The 12,532-nt window shown below is 43.6% G+C and overlaps 1 protein-coding gene across 1 annotated transcript in view; it reads right to left on the reverse strand.

Annotated features, from left to right (window-relative positions):
• ehbp1 (EH domain binding protein 1) overlaps positions 1-7,212 on the reverse strand; it is a 141,193-nt gene extending 133,981 nt beyond the window's left edge. Inside the window, exons 1-2 of the mRNA XM_061087257.1 lie at positions 6,813-7,212; positions 5,850-6,326 (exon numbers count right to left, since the gene is read on the reverse strand). Coding sequence (XP_060943240.1) covers positions 5,850-5,953 — 104 coding nt within the window. The 5' untranslated portion in view covers positions 5,954-6,326; positions 6,813-7,212. The remainder of the gene's footprint in view (positions 1-5,849; positions 6,327-6,812) is intronic.
• Between the last annotated feature and the right edge of the window lie 5,320 nt (positions 7,213-12,532).

The following is a 12,532-nucleotide window of genomic DNA, read 5'->3' on the forward strand; positions in this document are numbered from 1 at the left end:
TTTCCAACTTTGAATATTCCCTGAATTTTGCAACCCTAATTCTGACACTAATATTTAATACATTTTCTGCACCGACTGCAGCACATGAGGCAGATGTGACACTGGTGGTGCAGTGGTTTTCTATCGAATATATAAAAATTGTCCCCTGAAGACACAGGACACAGAGACAGGATCATGCTGGTTAATGCACAACCACCGGCAGAGGAGTGAATCCAGGGTGAACCTTTCAAGGTAATGCAGTTTGCTCATTTGTTCAAGAGCAATCCTTTGTCTGCTGCTCTTTAGAACGCTGCAAGTGCAAAATTCTAATTGATTCTGTAGCACAAGGTGAATGAAAATAAGGTTGCTAGGTGTGTAATGAATAAACAACCTGGGCTGATAATGTAGGACACGTCTATCACATGGTGCAGTGGTGCAATAACACTCGACAAAATCAGTTCCGATGCTGCAGGGCTCCACACCTCGAAGGAGAGGTGTAAATCTGTTTGTTTCTGTGGTTTGATGAAAGTGTTTACGGGCGTGAATATAAAATCCCAATGAAATGAGTAAGTTGTGTGCGCATGTATCAGCGTGCTATCAGTCTGTGAAAACCTCTTTCTCTTGAAGCGTCCTCGTCTTTCCATGTGCCAGCGATGGGGAAGCAGCCTCTCTTAGTCACGCTTCCACGAAACCAGGTGGAATTACCGAGGAATCGAGCGCAACCTCTGTGGTGTTTCCAGTGTATCACCCGCATATCCTCCACGCCACGTGTGTCAACACATCTGTCAGCAGGAATGTCAGTCCTGGACTTTTGATGTTGTTTGACAAACTGTATCGTACCAGACAAGTTGAGTAAAAACGCATTCTTTCTCTAAGGCAGCAGCCTCAGGGGACAGTAAGCGGGAGGATAACAGGGGTCACACTCGTACATGTTGAGTCCTTCTTCACTGAATGAAATCACAAGTATTGTTTTGTATCCGAGGATTTCAACAAGCCACTCTGGTCAGAAACTTGTCTAAATTATGATGATATAGCCTAGTTTAGAACATCAATAGCAAAGCAATGAAAATCATCAACGGAGCGGGCCACTATGGTTTCATAATGACAAATCCTTCTCTACACAAACCCATTGGTCTCTAGGTCTCATTTAGACTCACCATCCTTTAGCACAGAGGTCTTCAACAGGGGGTCCGCGACCCCTATGGGGGTCCGTGGAGGTACTGCAGGGGGGTCGCGAAATTTTTGGTTGAGATAAAAAAAAAAAATTTTTATTTATTTTCCAACCAATTTTTTTCCCACAAATTTAAATGTCTTAAAATACACCTGCCTTGAGGATTCACTGTCTCTTCTACATGTATGTTTAAAATAAAAACATGAATCTGTGAATTATTGTAATAGCTCAGTGTTGTATGCAAGACGTATGTTTATAAAAGGCAGTGGTAAGGCCACCCTGTACCTTGCACATGTTTAAATTAAAAACATGAATATATGAAACTGTGTAATATTTGAATAGCTTAGTATCGAAAGCAAAAAATAACAGGGTAGCTATGTTTATACGTGGCACTAGGCCCAATTCAATAAAAAACACAATTGTATACACTATATATAGTATATATATGCTCCATCTCTCCACCAGTTTGGGGGTCCGTGGCCTGAAAAACGTTGAAGACCCCTGCTTTAGCACATTAGCAAAAATCCGGACTCCCAAGGAAGATTCCCACCACGTTTGATGAAAGTCGGTCCATGTTGCTGTTTGTTTTGTACCTCCTGTACATAGACATAGATGAAACCAATACCCTGCTCCAAGCTAGGCCAGCACACAGGGTCATAATTAGCCAACATAAAGGCTCTTATATACTACTACGTGTCCGTTTCTCGGAGAGGTCTCAGCGGGAGACAAAGAGTCTTCTTGATTTTTACTTCTCCGTCAGTCTACGTCCGGAAAAAATTCACCGCCAAACCCATAGGTGGCGCAACGGAAGACGAGCTCAGAATAGCCTACCCCATTTGGGAAGAAGAAGTCCACGTGTTTCTGTTGACATGTTAGCCTGCCTCCCACACACTGAACCATGGCAACTAACAGAACTAAATAAAGTGACACCCAGCGTGTCAAAATGCTGATGTTATAATTTCTTAGCGCAGCGGTTCCCCGGTCTTGTTTCCGAACTGTGTTGCTGATTCCACAGCTTGAATCTGCTTGAGGCTACATGTAGCTAGAAGCTACACGGACCTAGCTCCCCCCAGTTCGTCCGTCGGGTCTCCAACATGAAGACGGATAGTTAGAAAAATCAGACGTGTACGAAAAGCTGTCCGAAGCCCTCGGAGAGGACGTTTCACGACGGATAGGGCGGTCTTATCTGTCCGTAATAGAAAAAACGGAGAGGCATAAATTGGCCTTAAGTATGTACAACAAATGCATCATAACAATAACTGAAACAAGAAAAACTCCAGGGACGCAAAACGGTTTCACAGTTTGTGCAGAAGCAAAGAACTGGTGCATTCAAGAGCAAGTGAAAACCTCTCGTCTGAGCCTTCTACTCATCAACATTAATTATGATTAGTTATTCTCAGACCAGGATATTTAATCGTAGGGATGTTTGTGTGCGTCACGGCTCTGATCTAACGTTACCAGCACTGACACCAGGACGAGGACACACGATCACAAGGCTTACAACTCACAACAACAACAGGAAGACGACAAAAAACGCCAAATGTCTGTAATAGTTGACATATTTGTGGTGATGATCCCAAAACACAGAGCACACGAGGACACTGCAGCATCACAAATCTACAATAAGTTTGGCAAATCACCTGAAGACTGTAAGGGATCAATGATTTTAATAAACTGCTGCAGAAACGTCTACACAAAATTAAGTTATTAGTGTTCATCAAAGACGTTAATATCACATTTCAAAGGAGGCCGTGCTGCAGCAGTGTGAGTGGTGCTTCATTTCACCGGCTAACACAAACACTGAACTCATTAATGTTTCAGTGGTTGGTAGGAACTGATTGTGGAGTCTGAGATGGGCGTGTGAGAGGAATGCTAACTCCCTCTGCTCCGGAGCAACTGGGCCAAAGATAAAGACCCAAAAATTGCTTTACAAACAAAGAATATGACAGGACACGCCCCCCCGGTCCTTGACCTCGTGTCTCAATTACTAAAATAACAATAGTGAGCAAATTGTTCAAGGAGAAAAAAGATTGTCAGCTTGTTGAGGAAAAATGCAGAGATGATAAAATTAGGTGAGACCTCCGTCAAGTGGGGGAATCAATCATGTCTTCCTTGTTGACAGGAAACTCTCTCGCATGGATTCACTGTCACTAACTCGACGTGATGAAGGTCAAAAAGTACAAATACCTCAAGCCGTAAAAACTATGATTAACAGTCGGCAACAGGTGCTTAACGACCGGCCGACAATTCCCAAAGGCCGACGGTGGACTTCGGTGTCAGGGTCCATAAAGTCCCATCATCTTTCATCTGCAGGTGACTTTCCCAGATGGTTCTACATGCTGCCTGCTCTCAGATCAGTGCGTGGAGAGAACAAACAGTCGAATCCATCATCATGCTTCTTCTGCTCTGGCAGGTCTACGTTCCGTGACAGTAGAAAAGTGTGTCTACGTCTTCTCTCCTTTACGTTTCAGCTTTAAAGCAGCGTCTTTAAAATAAAACGGTCTTCGTCCTTGTGAGCTCTTTGGCTTTGTGTCCACGTCCGTACCCACATGACCATTCATGTACACTGGGCATGTGGATAATGAGATTTCTTTTCTTGGACCGACAACATTGTGGAACTGATGCAGACAGTAAATGCTTTCAATGTTTCTCCTTCTCCGAGTTGTGACTGATCAGATCCAATCAGGAGGCAAATGCTGGAGACTGTCATTGTTTCCAAACGTCCAAACGTCCTCATTGCCCGTTCACACTCCACCACAGCCCCACAGTTTTCAAAGTGAGGCCTTCAAAGAAGATTCAAGCATCAACACGTTAATTCTGACCTGATGAAAATACACAGGTAACCTCAAAGTCTGTCCACTGAAGAGGAGTGAAGCGACTGATCACAGCTAAAGCATGGGAATCTCTTGTAGCTCTTAACTACTGAGTGTTCTCCTAAACGATCTGCACGTTAGAGATTAATCCACGGAGCCTGAGTGTCGGTGAAGTGTGTAAAAGGCTTCTACACTTCACACAATGTACATCGAGTTTTTCTTCCTGTTATTGATTCCATGAATTTAAAAAAAAGGGAAGTGGGTTTTAAAAAAAAAAAATCCCTCCTGATGTCTCTCCAGGATTTGAGATCCATTTGAGCTCCGGGGGGGGGGGACTATCCCCGGTGTGTGTAGACGGAAAGTTTCCATCGCAACAATAACATACCGATGAATTCCAAGGAAGGCAGAGCCGGTGTGCCAACGCTTCCTCACAGAAACACTCACTTGACGCCGAGCAGAGACCCTGAAGCAACACACACTCAGACACACACTCAGACACACACTGAATGTAAAACCCTCATCAGAAGCTATTTAAATACCACGTTACGTTAATAACAAAAGACGCTGGAAACCAGGAGGTTTTATTATTATTTCCTTGGTTTGATTAGCTGAGATAAAGTGTCTTTATAAATCCTTGTTTTCCCAAACTACTCTGCAGCATCATGATTAATTTTAAACCAACAAACGTCTGTATATATATATCTAGTTGCATTTCTTTCTTTTTCCCCCCATTGAAAAACAAAGAAGAGCAAAGCTCGGATCTGAAAACAAAGCATATTCCTGCCTGTGTTGGGCGCCCACCCACCCTTTGCTCTGGGAAGAGATGTACATTTTTCTCATTCCATTCTCCAACACGTTAACATCTGTCCCAGGTCGGAGCTCAGTGTATTAGTTACGCCTACAGCCGTCCGCTGGAGGAATCCACCACCGCAGGCTACATCCCTCCTTTACAAGTCCATGCTCTGCTCTCATTACAGGGACACACATACCTGCAGGACCCTCGGACCATCTCTCTGCTCCATCTTCACCTCTGATAACACAGTGGATAACTCTTCCACCCCCCCTTTCTACCGAGTGTCATTGTCACTATGGTGATGTTGTTTTTACCCGGAGAGATTGTAACCATGGGAAAAGCTGCTTAACCGAAGCTAAACATGAACAAACAAATCATAACGGGTTTGTTGATATTGCAGATTGTGTCCGTGTGTAGATGTTTGCTGTGATTTCTAACGCTGGGTTCACTTCTTACGAGAAGAGGAGGGAGGATCTGCTTTCTACAACATTTAACCTTTTATATCTCAGGGTCATCGAAACTAACGTCCACAAAAACGATATTTGAAATCAGGAGTATGAGATGCAAAGAACAGTGAGTTGACTTGAAGGACTATTCCCAGGCAGCAGCTCATATTTCAGTAGTTGTGGATGTGAATGAATGTGTAAACAAGCTTCTTGTAATATAACTTTCTGCACATTTCAAGCAGGGCCAGATCCTAACTTTAAAAAGAACAACATGTTCCGGATTCACTTCGAGTTTCATGAAGTCCAAATCCACTTCACAGCTCATCCCTGGACTTTGTGTACCGGACGTGTCAGCTTCAGGTTGAAGGGAAATCTCTCTGCTAGTCAGCTTCTTTACTCAAAACTGAGCAAATTCAACACTGGTGCACAGCAGAAGAAGAAGAAGAAGAAGAAGAAAAAACACGTAGTAATTTTACAAGGCGACCTGGCTCCTCCCAGCGTGGAGACCAAGGAGACTGTGTGAGCCAGTGTGTGAGTTATAACCACACCAGGAACCAGCTCGGCATTCCAGCACACACAGACACACACACAGTTTGCATTGGGGATTAAATGACCAGTTATTCCCCCCCAAAAACACACACACTCACCATTTCTTCGTGCACTCCACCATCAGCTCCTGGTAGGACGCCACGAACTGGAACTTGGAGGCATGCTTCCCCACCCGCTGCAGTCTCTTCCACACAGAGGCCATGTTCCTGTGTGGGTCTGTCCCTGTGTAGGATAGTCCTCCTCTGGGCTTTAGTTCACACTGACAGTCGACTATATGTATCTGTGCATATCCAACCCACACAGACACACTGTTAATGTTTCACCAGGTATAAGCTGGAAGGGGAGAGGGGGGGAACAGAGATAAGGCTGCACATCCAGTCCTGAGTGTTTTTTGGGGGTCTTTAAAAACCGCCTGATGAATCCAGATGCAAGGAGGAGGAATCTCTGCAGAGGTGATGGAGGTCCAGCCTGAGGAGGTGCATGGTGCTTTGTGAAGAAAATCAGTCCCTGGTGTTGAGGAGCACGTTGAGGAACATGTTGAGGAACCCTCTGGATCTGGATATCATCTTTCGAACCTGCAGAACCAAGTGGAGAGAAAGCAGGAGAGTGAGTGTGTTACACCGATCATCAGGTGGACATTCCCCCGGTGCAGAGGTGCTGTGTCCGGGTAGCAGCTCCTCCCTCACCCCGGGCTGTACCACCGTGCAGATGTGAAGCCTGTCCCCGGGTTATCTGCACCGACAGCCCGGCTCCACTGGAGCTGCCAGCACGGCGGGCCGGGGCAGGCTATACCCCGCGGAGCATGCTAACTTCAAGAGCCGGATAATGAAGCTTCTTTACCCGCTGAAAGTGTCACACAGAACCGGTGACATCGCAATAAAGTGATTTGTTTTAATTGGTTCATGCAAAAGGAAGAAAACCGGGAGACAACACCGGGAGAAGGACGAGAATGCGATTTAAATGATCGGGTGGAATGTGTCTGAATCCAGGGAATAGCCGGAGCCCAGGAGCTCCGCTAACCGGGGCGAGTTCTAACAAGTAGGCGGGCGTGTGACGCTCACCTTCCCGGTAACACCCAGCACCCTGACCGCTACGTGGCTCCACCACCGGGGAACGTCCGGAGGTGGGAACGGGTCTGTGGAGAGGCAGCAGCCGGGCGAGCTAGCGGATTCTCGGCTTCTCCTCCGCGGCGGCACCAGCTCCAGCACCGGCCATGTAGCTAGCTAGCATGCTAGCGGGGGCTAGCCATCACAACACGGAGCGGGTGGAGACCGTTGCTTCGCCCCGCTGAGGCTCGAGCTTCCCCGGGTAAGAGACAGAGGAAAAGCCCCCGGGAGCCAGGACCCGGTCGGAGGGGAGGTGTCTCTCGGCGTGTCCCGGACCCTGAGGCGGAGTGGAAGTGTCCCGGTCCCGGGCAGCGAGTCCAGCGGTGAGACAGTGCGGTAGTTACCGAGAGTTTGACCGCTCTGCCTCCCCGGAGCGAGTGGAGCTAGCCAACAGCCAGGAACACGTTCCGGTGGGCGCCTTCACAATAAAAGCGTTGCTCTTTAAATAACCGCGCTAGCTTCTCTACACGTGAACACACTTGTGCTGTTTAACGTTCAATTAAATTACACGTATATACAGTTGCTGTTTTCGAGACAAATACCCACGTTTTCGTTGTCACTCCAACCCCTCGTGGTGCTTTATTTGGACGCCTAAGATGTGTACTTCCGGTTTGGTTGCATATGTTTACGTGGAGCTTGATGCAGCTTCGCCTCTCCATCAGTTCCACCAGCGGCTGTTTGACCGAGAGTCTGCCGGAGAAACGCCCCCGATCCGCGGCCATTGGTGGGACGTGGGTCCCATTAACACACGGTTACTGGTTCCTGAGGCTGCACTGGTCGAAGTGGAGCTGTCAAATCCAACACCAGTCAAAAGATGTTTAATCCTGCAGGAGTTTAATTGTGCAACTTATTTCACCATTAAAGCAATTCTTCAAAGTGCTTTACATAAAAGACCAGATAAGATAAAAGGAATTATAGATAGATAGATAGATAGATAGATAGATAGATAGATAGATAGATAGATAGACAGACAGACAGACAGACAGACAGATAGATAGATAGATAGATAGATAGATAGATAGATAGATAGATAGATAGATAGATAGATAGATAGATAGATAGATAGATAGATAGATAGATAGATAGATAGATAGATAGATAGATAGATAGATAGATAGATAGATAGATAGATAGATAGATAGATAGATAGATAGATAGATAGATAGATAGATAGAGAGATAGATAGATAGATAGATAGATAGATAGATAGATAGATAGATAGATAGATAGATAGATAGATAGATAGATAGATAGATACTTTATTAATCCAGAGGGAAATTTAGATCATCCAGTAGCTTAAACACTTAAACACCTCACTGACATACATAAATAAATCACATACGGAGAACATATACAGATACAGCAATGGAATGCAATGATATGATTGTGTCAGTGTCCAGTAGGGAAGTGTTCTTGTGCTGCTGGAGTGGAAAGTACAATAAAATATATATATATATATATATATTAAACAACAAAAACATATATAAATATATAAGAATATGTAGTAGTAAAGTCTGTGCATGGGGCTAGTACAGCCAGTAAAAGGATGGACAGTGGGTTGGTATCTAATAATGAGATGAGATGAGAAGAGTAGAGAAGGGATCAGTGTAAAATTTGCAATATTATAGCAGCAAGAATCAAAAACAGGCATCAGTCAGTAATAAGTAACATGCTTGAAGAGATAGTTCACCCAAAAATCTAAATTCACTATCTACTCACCACTATGCCCATGGAGGGGGGGTTGTTGAAACACTTCTAGAGTTTCGGGGGTAAATAGAATTGCAATATTTTTCTTTTGCACACTCTGTCTACATATTCTTACACTCATAGTATATTATATTATCTATTGTATAGTCAAATACTTATATTTATACCTCTACTATATATCATATCATATTATATCATACTCTTTGTATATTCTATATACACATATTTATACACGTGTACATGTTATTATTATTATTATATTTTTTACTATTATTATTATATATACTGTTGCTGCCATTATTACTATATACTGCTATTATATTGGTATAATTACTATCATATATAAATATATATTATGTTATATTATATACTATATATACTGTTCTATTTTTATATATTGTCTAACAATAACATTACCATCATATCATCAGTACTATTACCATCATCTTGCCACTGCACCTTATCTACCTATTTATCTTGTGTTTCTGTTTTTATTCTTTCTACCTCAATATTTTTTATTTTATTCTATTGTATTGTATTTTATTGTATTCAAATATACCGGCTGCTATGACGACTTAATTTCCCTTCGGGGATGAATAAAGTTATCTATCTATCTATCTATCTATCTATCTATCTATCTATCTATCTATCTATCTATCTATCTATCTATCTATCTATCTATCTATCTATCTATCTATCTATCTATCTATCTATCTATCTATCTATCTATCTATCTATCTATCTATCTATCTATCTATCTATCTATCTATCTATCTATCTATCTATCTATCTATCTATCTATCTATCTATCTATCTATCTATCTATCTATCTATCTATCTATCTATCTATCTATCTATCTATCTATCTATCTATCTATCTATCTATCTATCTATCTATCTATCTATATGGAGACGGAGACTTCAGACACAACATGGCTCCATTCTGCTCCTGAGGTGTCATCTTAGTGTTTGTAAACCTTGAGATTCGACTAAATTAGGCATTTAAACCGTGTTTTAAGTCTGAATGTCTCTGATCCACATGCAAACACGGCTCCAGAAGAGGAAAACACATCCAAGGAATGTGTTGTGGTTCTGTGTTTGAGCATAAGCAGGAAAAATCTGTTATGGTGCCGTGAAGTGTTGGTCCTGTGTCTGCAGCGTCTGTCAGGTTTGTGTTAATGAGGACAACACTTCCAGTTCCTGGTCCTGTCACATTAAGAAGTGAGTGTTAACCTTGTAATGCTGGGTGTCGGGGGTCTTCTTCACATGTTGAGAGGAAATCAAACACCTTGCATCCATCTGAAATCAATAGCTCCTCCACAGACACACACATACACACAGAGACACACACACTCTCCCTTCACACCCCCTTGTTTAAACCACAGGCTAGTAAAGGCAGAACCGGCAGACGGGAGGAGACCAGGGACAGACGACAATAAAATGTGGATTAATTTAATCTCAAAAACAGATATGATCTTAACGACATGAGAATGACATCATATCCTTTCTGCTCAGGGTTATAAACAAATTTTCTCTTTTTTTCTAGATACTTTAAAAGCCCAGTTAAAGTCTAATCATCAGAATGTTGTACAATAACAGAGCTGTTGTTTCTATCGACCACTTCCGCTGTAAATCTCCTCCCGAGAACCGTATCTGCTCCGTTAGTGAACCCGCGGCTTTAGGCCCAAAAGAAACTGGATCACTGGACAATAAAAATCTACTTTGAGGTCTGGATGTGTTCTGGATTTATGATGGGGGGGTTAAAAAAGGCGAAGGTATTGAATTTTCCAGCCCTGTTGTCACATAACCCTATACATGGCTTAAAAGATAAGACAGTTGTGTTTCTGCAGTTTGATATATTGTGCAATAAAAACACAATTCCTTTTGGAAACACGCACGTTCAGATCCGGTTGCAGAGGATCCACAGATTCTGGGTCGTGTGCTTTACGTCTCTCTCGCAGCCTTACGACCGGAAACAATAATTCAGATCAGATTTCATCCAGCAAACGTATTCCAACCGAGAACAATTTGGGGGGTTTTAGGGTCAGAGCTGATTTGACAGCGGGGGGGTTGGGGGGGGCTGCTGCTGATCCGGCCTGTTTACGTTTCAACCCTGACAGATTACAGAGCGCCTCCCTCCGCGCGTCAAGGAATGCTTTGATGTGACAAATGACCCCGTGCTAAATGACGCTCTGTGCAGTCGGCCCACATGTCAGCCGGGGGGGGGGGACGGGACGGGGGGGGGGGGACGGGCCTGCCGGTGTGTGTGTGTCTGTCTGAATGAAAGGGTTTATTATAGTGGGACAGTGAGAGAGAGTGGCAAAGGTCAAGTAGAGTCCTGTGTGTGTGTCTCACCCCCCCCTTTCCTTTCCTTTTTACACATCGCATTCATGAAAACAAAAAAAATTATCATTTTCGCCCCCCCCCCCCCGAAGCCAAATGACGAGTTCTCTATGTCCAATTTGTTTTTCTGTTCAGTGGTTTAACGGATTCAGGGTGAAAACAGAGAAGTTCTCATCCAAAGCAATTTCATCCCATAATCACTTTAACAACTTTAATCCTGCACCAGGGAATCATCAGATAAATGCAGCAGCAGCCTCCTCAACCCAAAACACAGAGAGACTGCACCACCCCCACCCCCCCCAGCTGAGATCTGCCCTATTTGACAAATACATTCTGTTTCTAGTTATTTCTCCAGCCAGAGGAGACCCTGGGATTAACAGTCACCTGATCCACTGGAGTTATGTCTCTGCTGCTCTCCAGTGAAGTTGCATGGGTTGTAAAGTGTGACTCTCCACACGTGTTCCCACAAGTTCCTTCACGACCTGCTCCTCGATTCTCCAGTTTCACTCCATTAACCTCTCACCCACACACACACACACTCTCCTTTCCTCCAGAGCCAATGAAACACACGTCCTCCAGGATCTCAGCTCCTCCAGTTCAGGGTCTGTGGCGTCTGTTGGTCGACCACTTGAAGTCGAGCTGTTAACAAAGCGGCGTCCTTTAGATACGAGCCGAGTGAGTGTGAACCACTCCAGTGGAGCAGAGATAGCTGAGCGACTCTCTCACCGCTGCCTGTGTGTGTGTGTGTTGATCAGAAAGACATTGGCAGACATGGCTTGATTCAGTTTAAGGTTGTACACAGGCTGCATTATTCCAGTGGTTCTCAAACTTTTTCTGTCATGCCCCACTTTGGGTCTAAAATATTTTTCATTCCCCACCCGCTCCCCCGCCCCAACAAAATGGGCCAAGTTTAACATGTGTATTTATATACACATGAACATTAAATCCACATTACTTTCATGAATTTCTGACAAAAAGTTGTTTGAAAAATCATTCTTCAAACAACTTTTTGTGACATTTGTCGCTTATTTCAAAAAATAGTGCCACAACTTTGCTTAAATTCAACATAAATGAAGTACTTTTGGTGACATTTATCACTACATTCCTCCATCAGTCTGTTCTTTTTCAATAATAGAGAAAAAATTAATTCAATTAAAAATCACTTTGTTACAAAGATGATAAAGCTCAACCAAAAAGAAGACATGCATGGGACTGGGGTGTAATGTTTCTAAGTGTCTTCTTAATTTGTTTGGTCTCATAGAGTTTTCACTTTTCAGACATAAAATACACACTTGTCTCTCCTCATGTCCTACCACATTGACTGTGAACCCAAGAGCAAGACAGGTTTCATCGTACTGGCTACGGCGAAAGACCGATTTGTTTACTGCTCCGCCGTTAAAGAGATGCAGACGTCAAAACATTAGTTCGGCTATGATATTAGTTCCGCCTCACATTTCCTCCTCCCGGTCGCGCGCCCCACCTGTTAGGCCTCCGCGCCCCACACAGTTTGAGAATCACTGCATTATTCTAACGACAGACTGTCTAAACCCTAATGTTGCACCAAACTGTCCTAGATGTCAATATTCTCCTGTTTCTTTGGGACACATGTTTTGGTCATGTCCATC

This window comes from Limanda limanda, chromosome 15 (genome assembly GCF_963576545.1).
Source record: "Limanda limanda chromosome 15, fLimLim1.1, whole genome shotgun sequence".
Lineage (NCBI taxonomy): Eukaryota > Metazoa > Chordata > Actinopteri > Pleuronectiformes > Pleuronectidae > Limanda > Limanda limanda.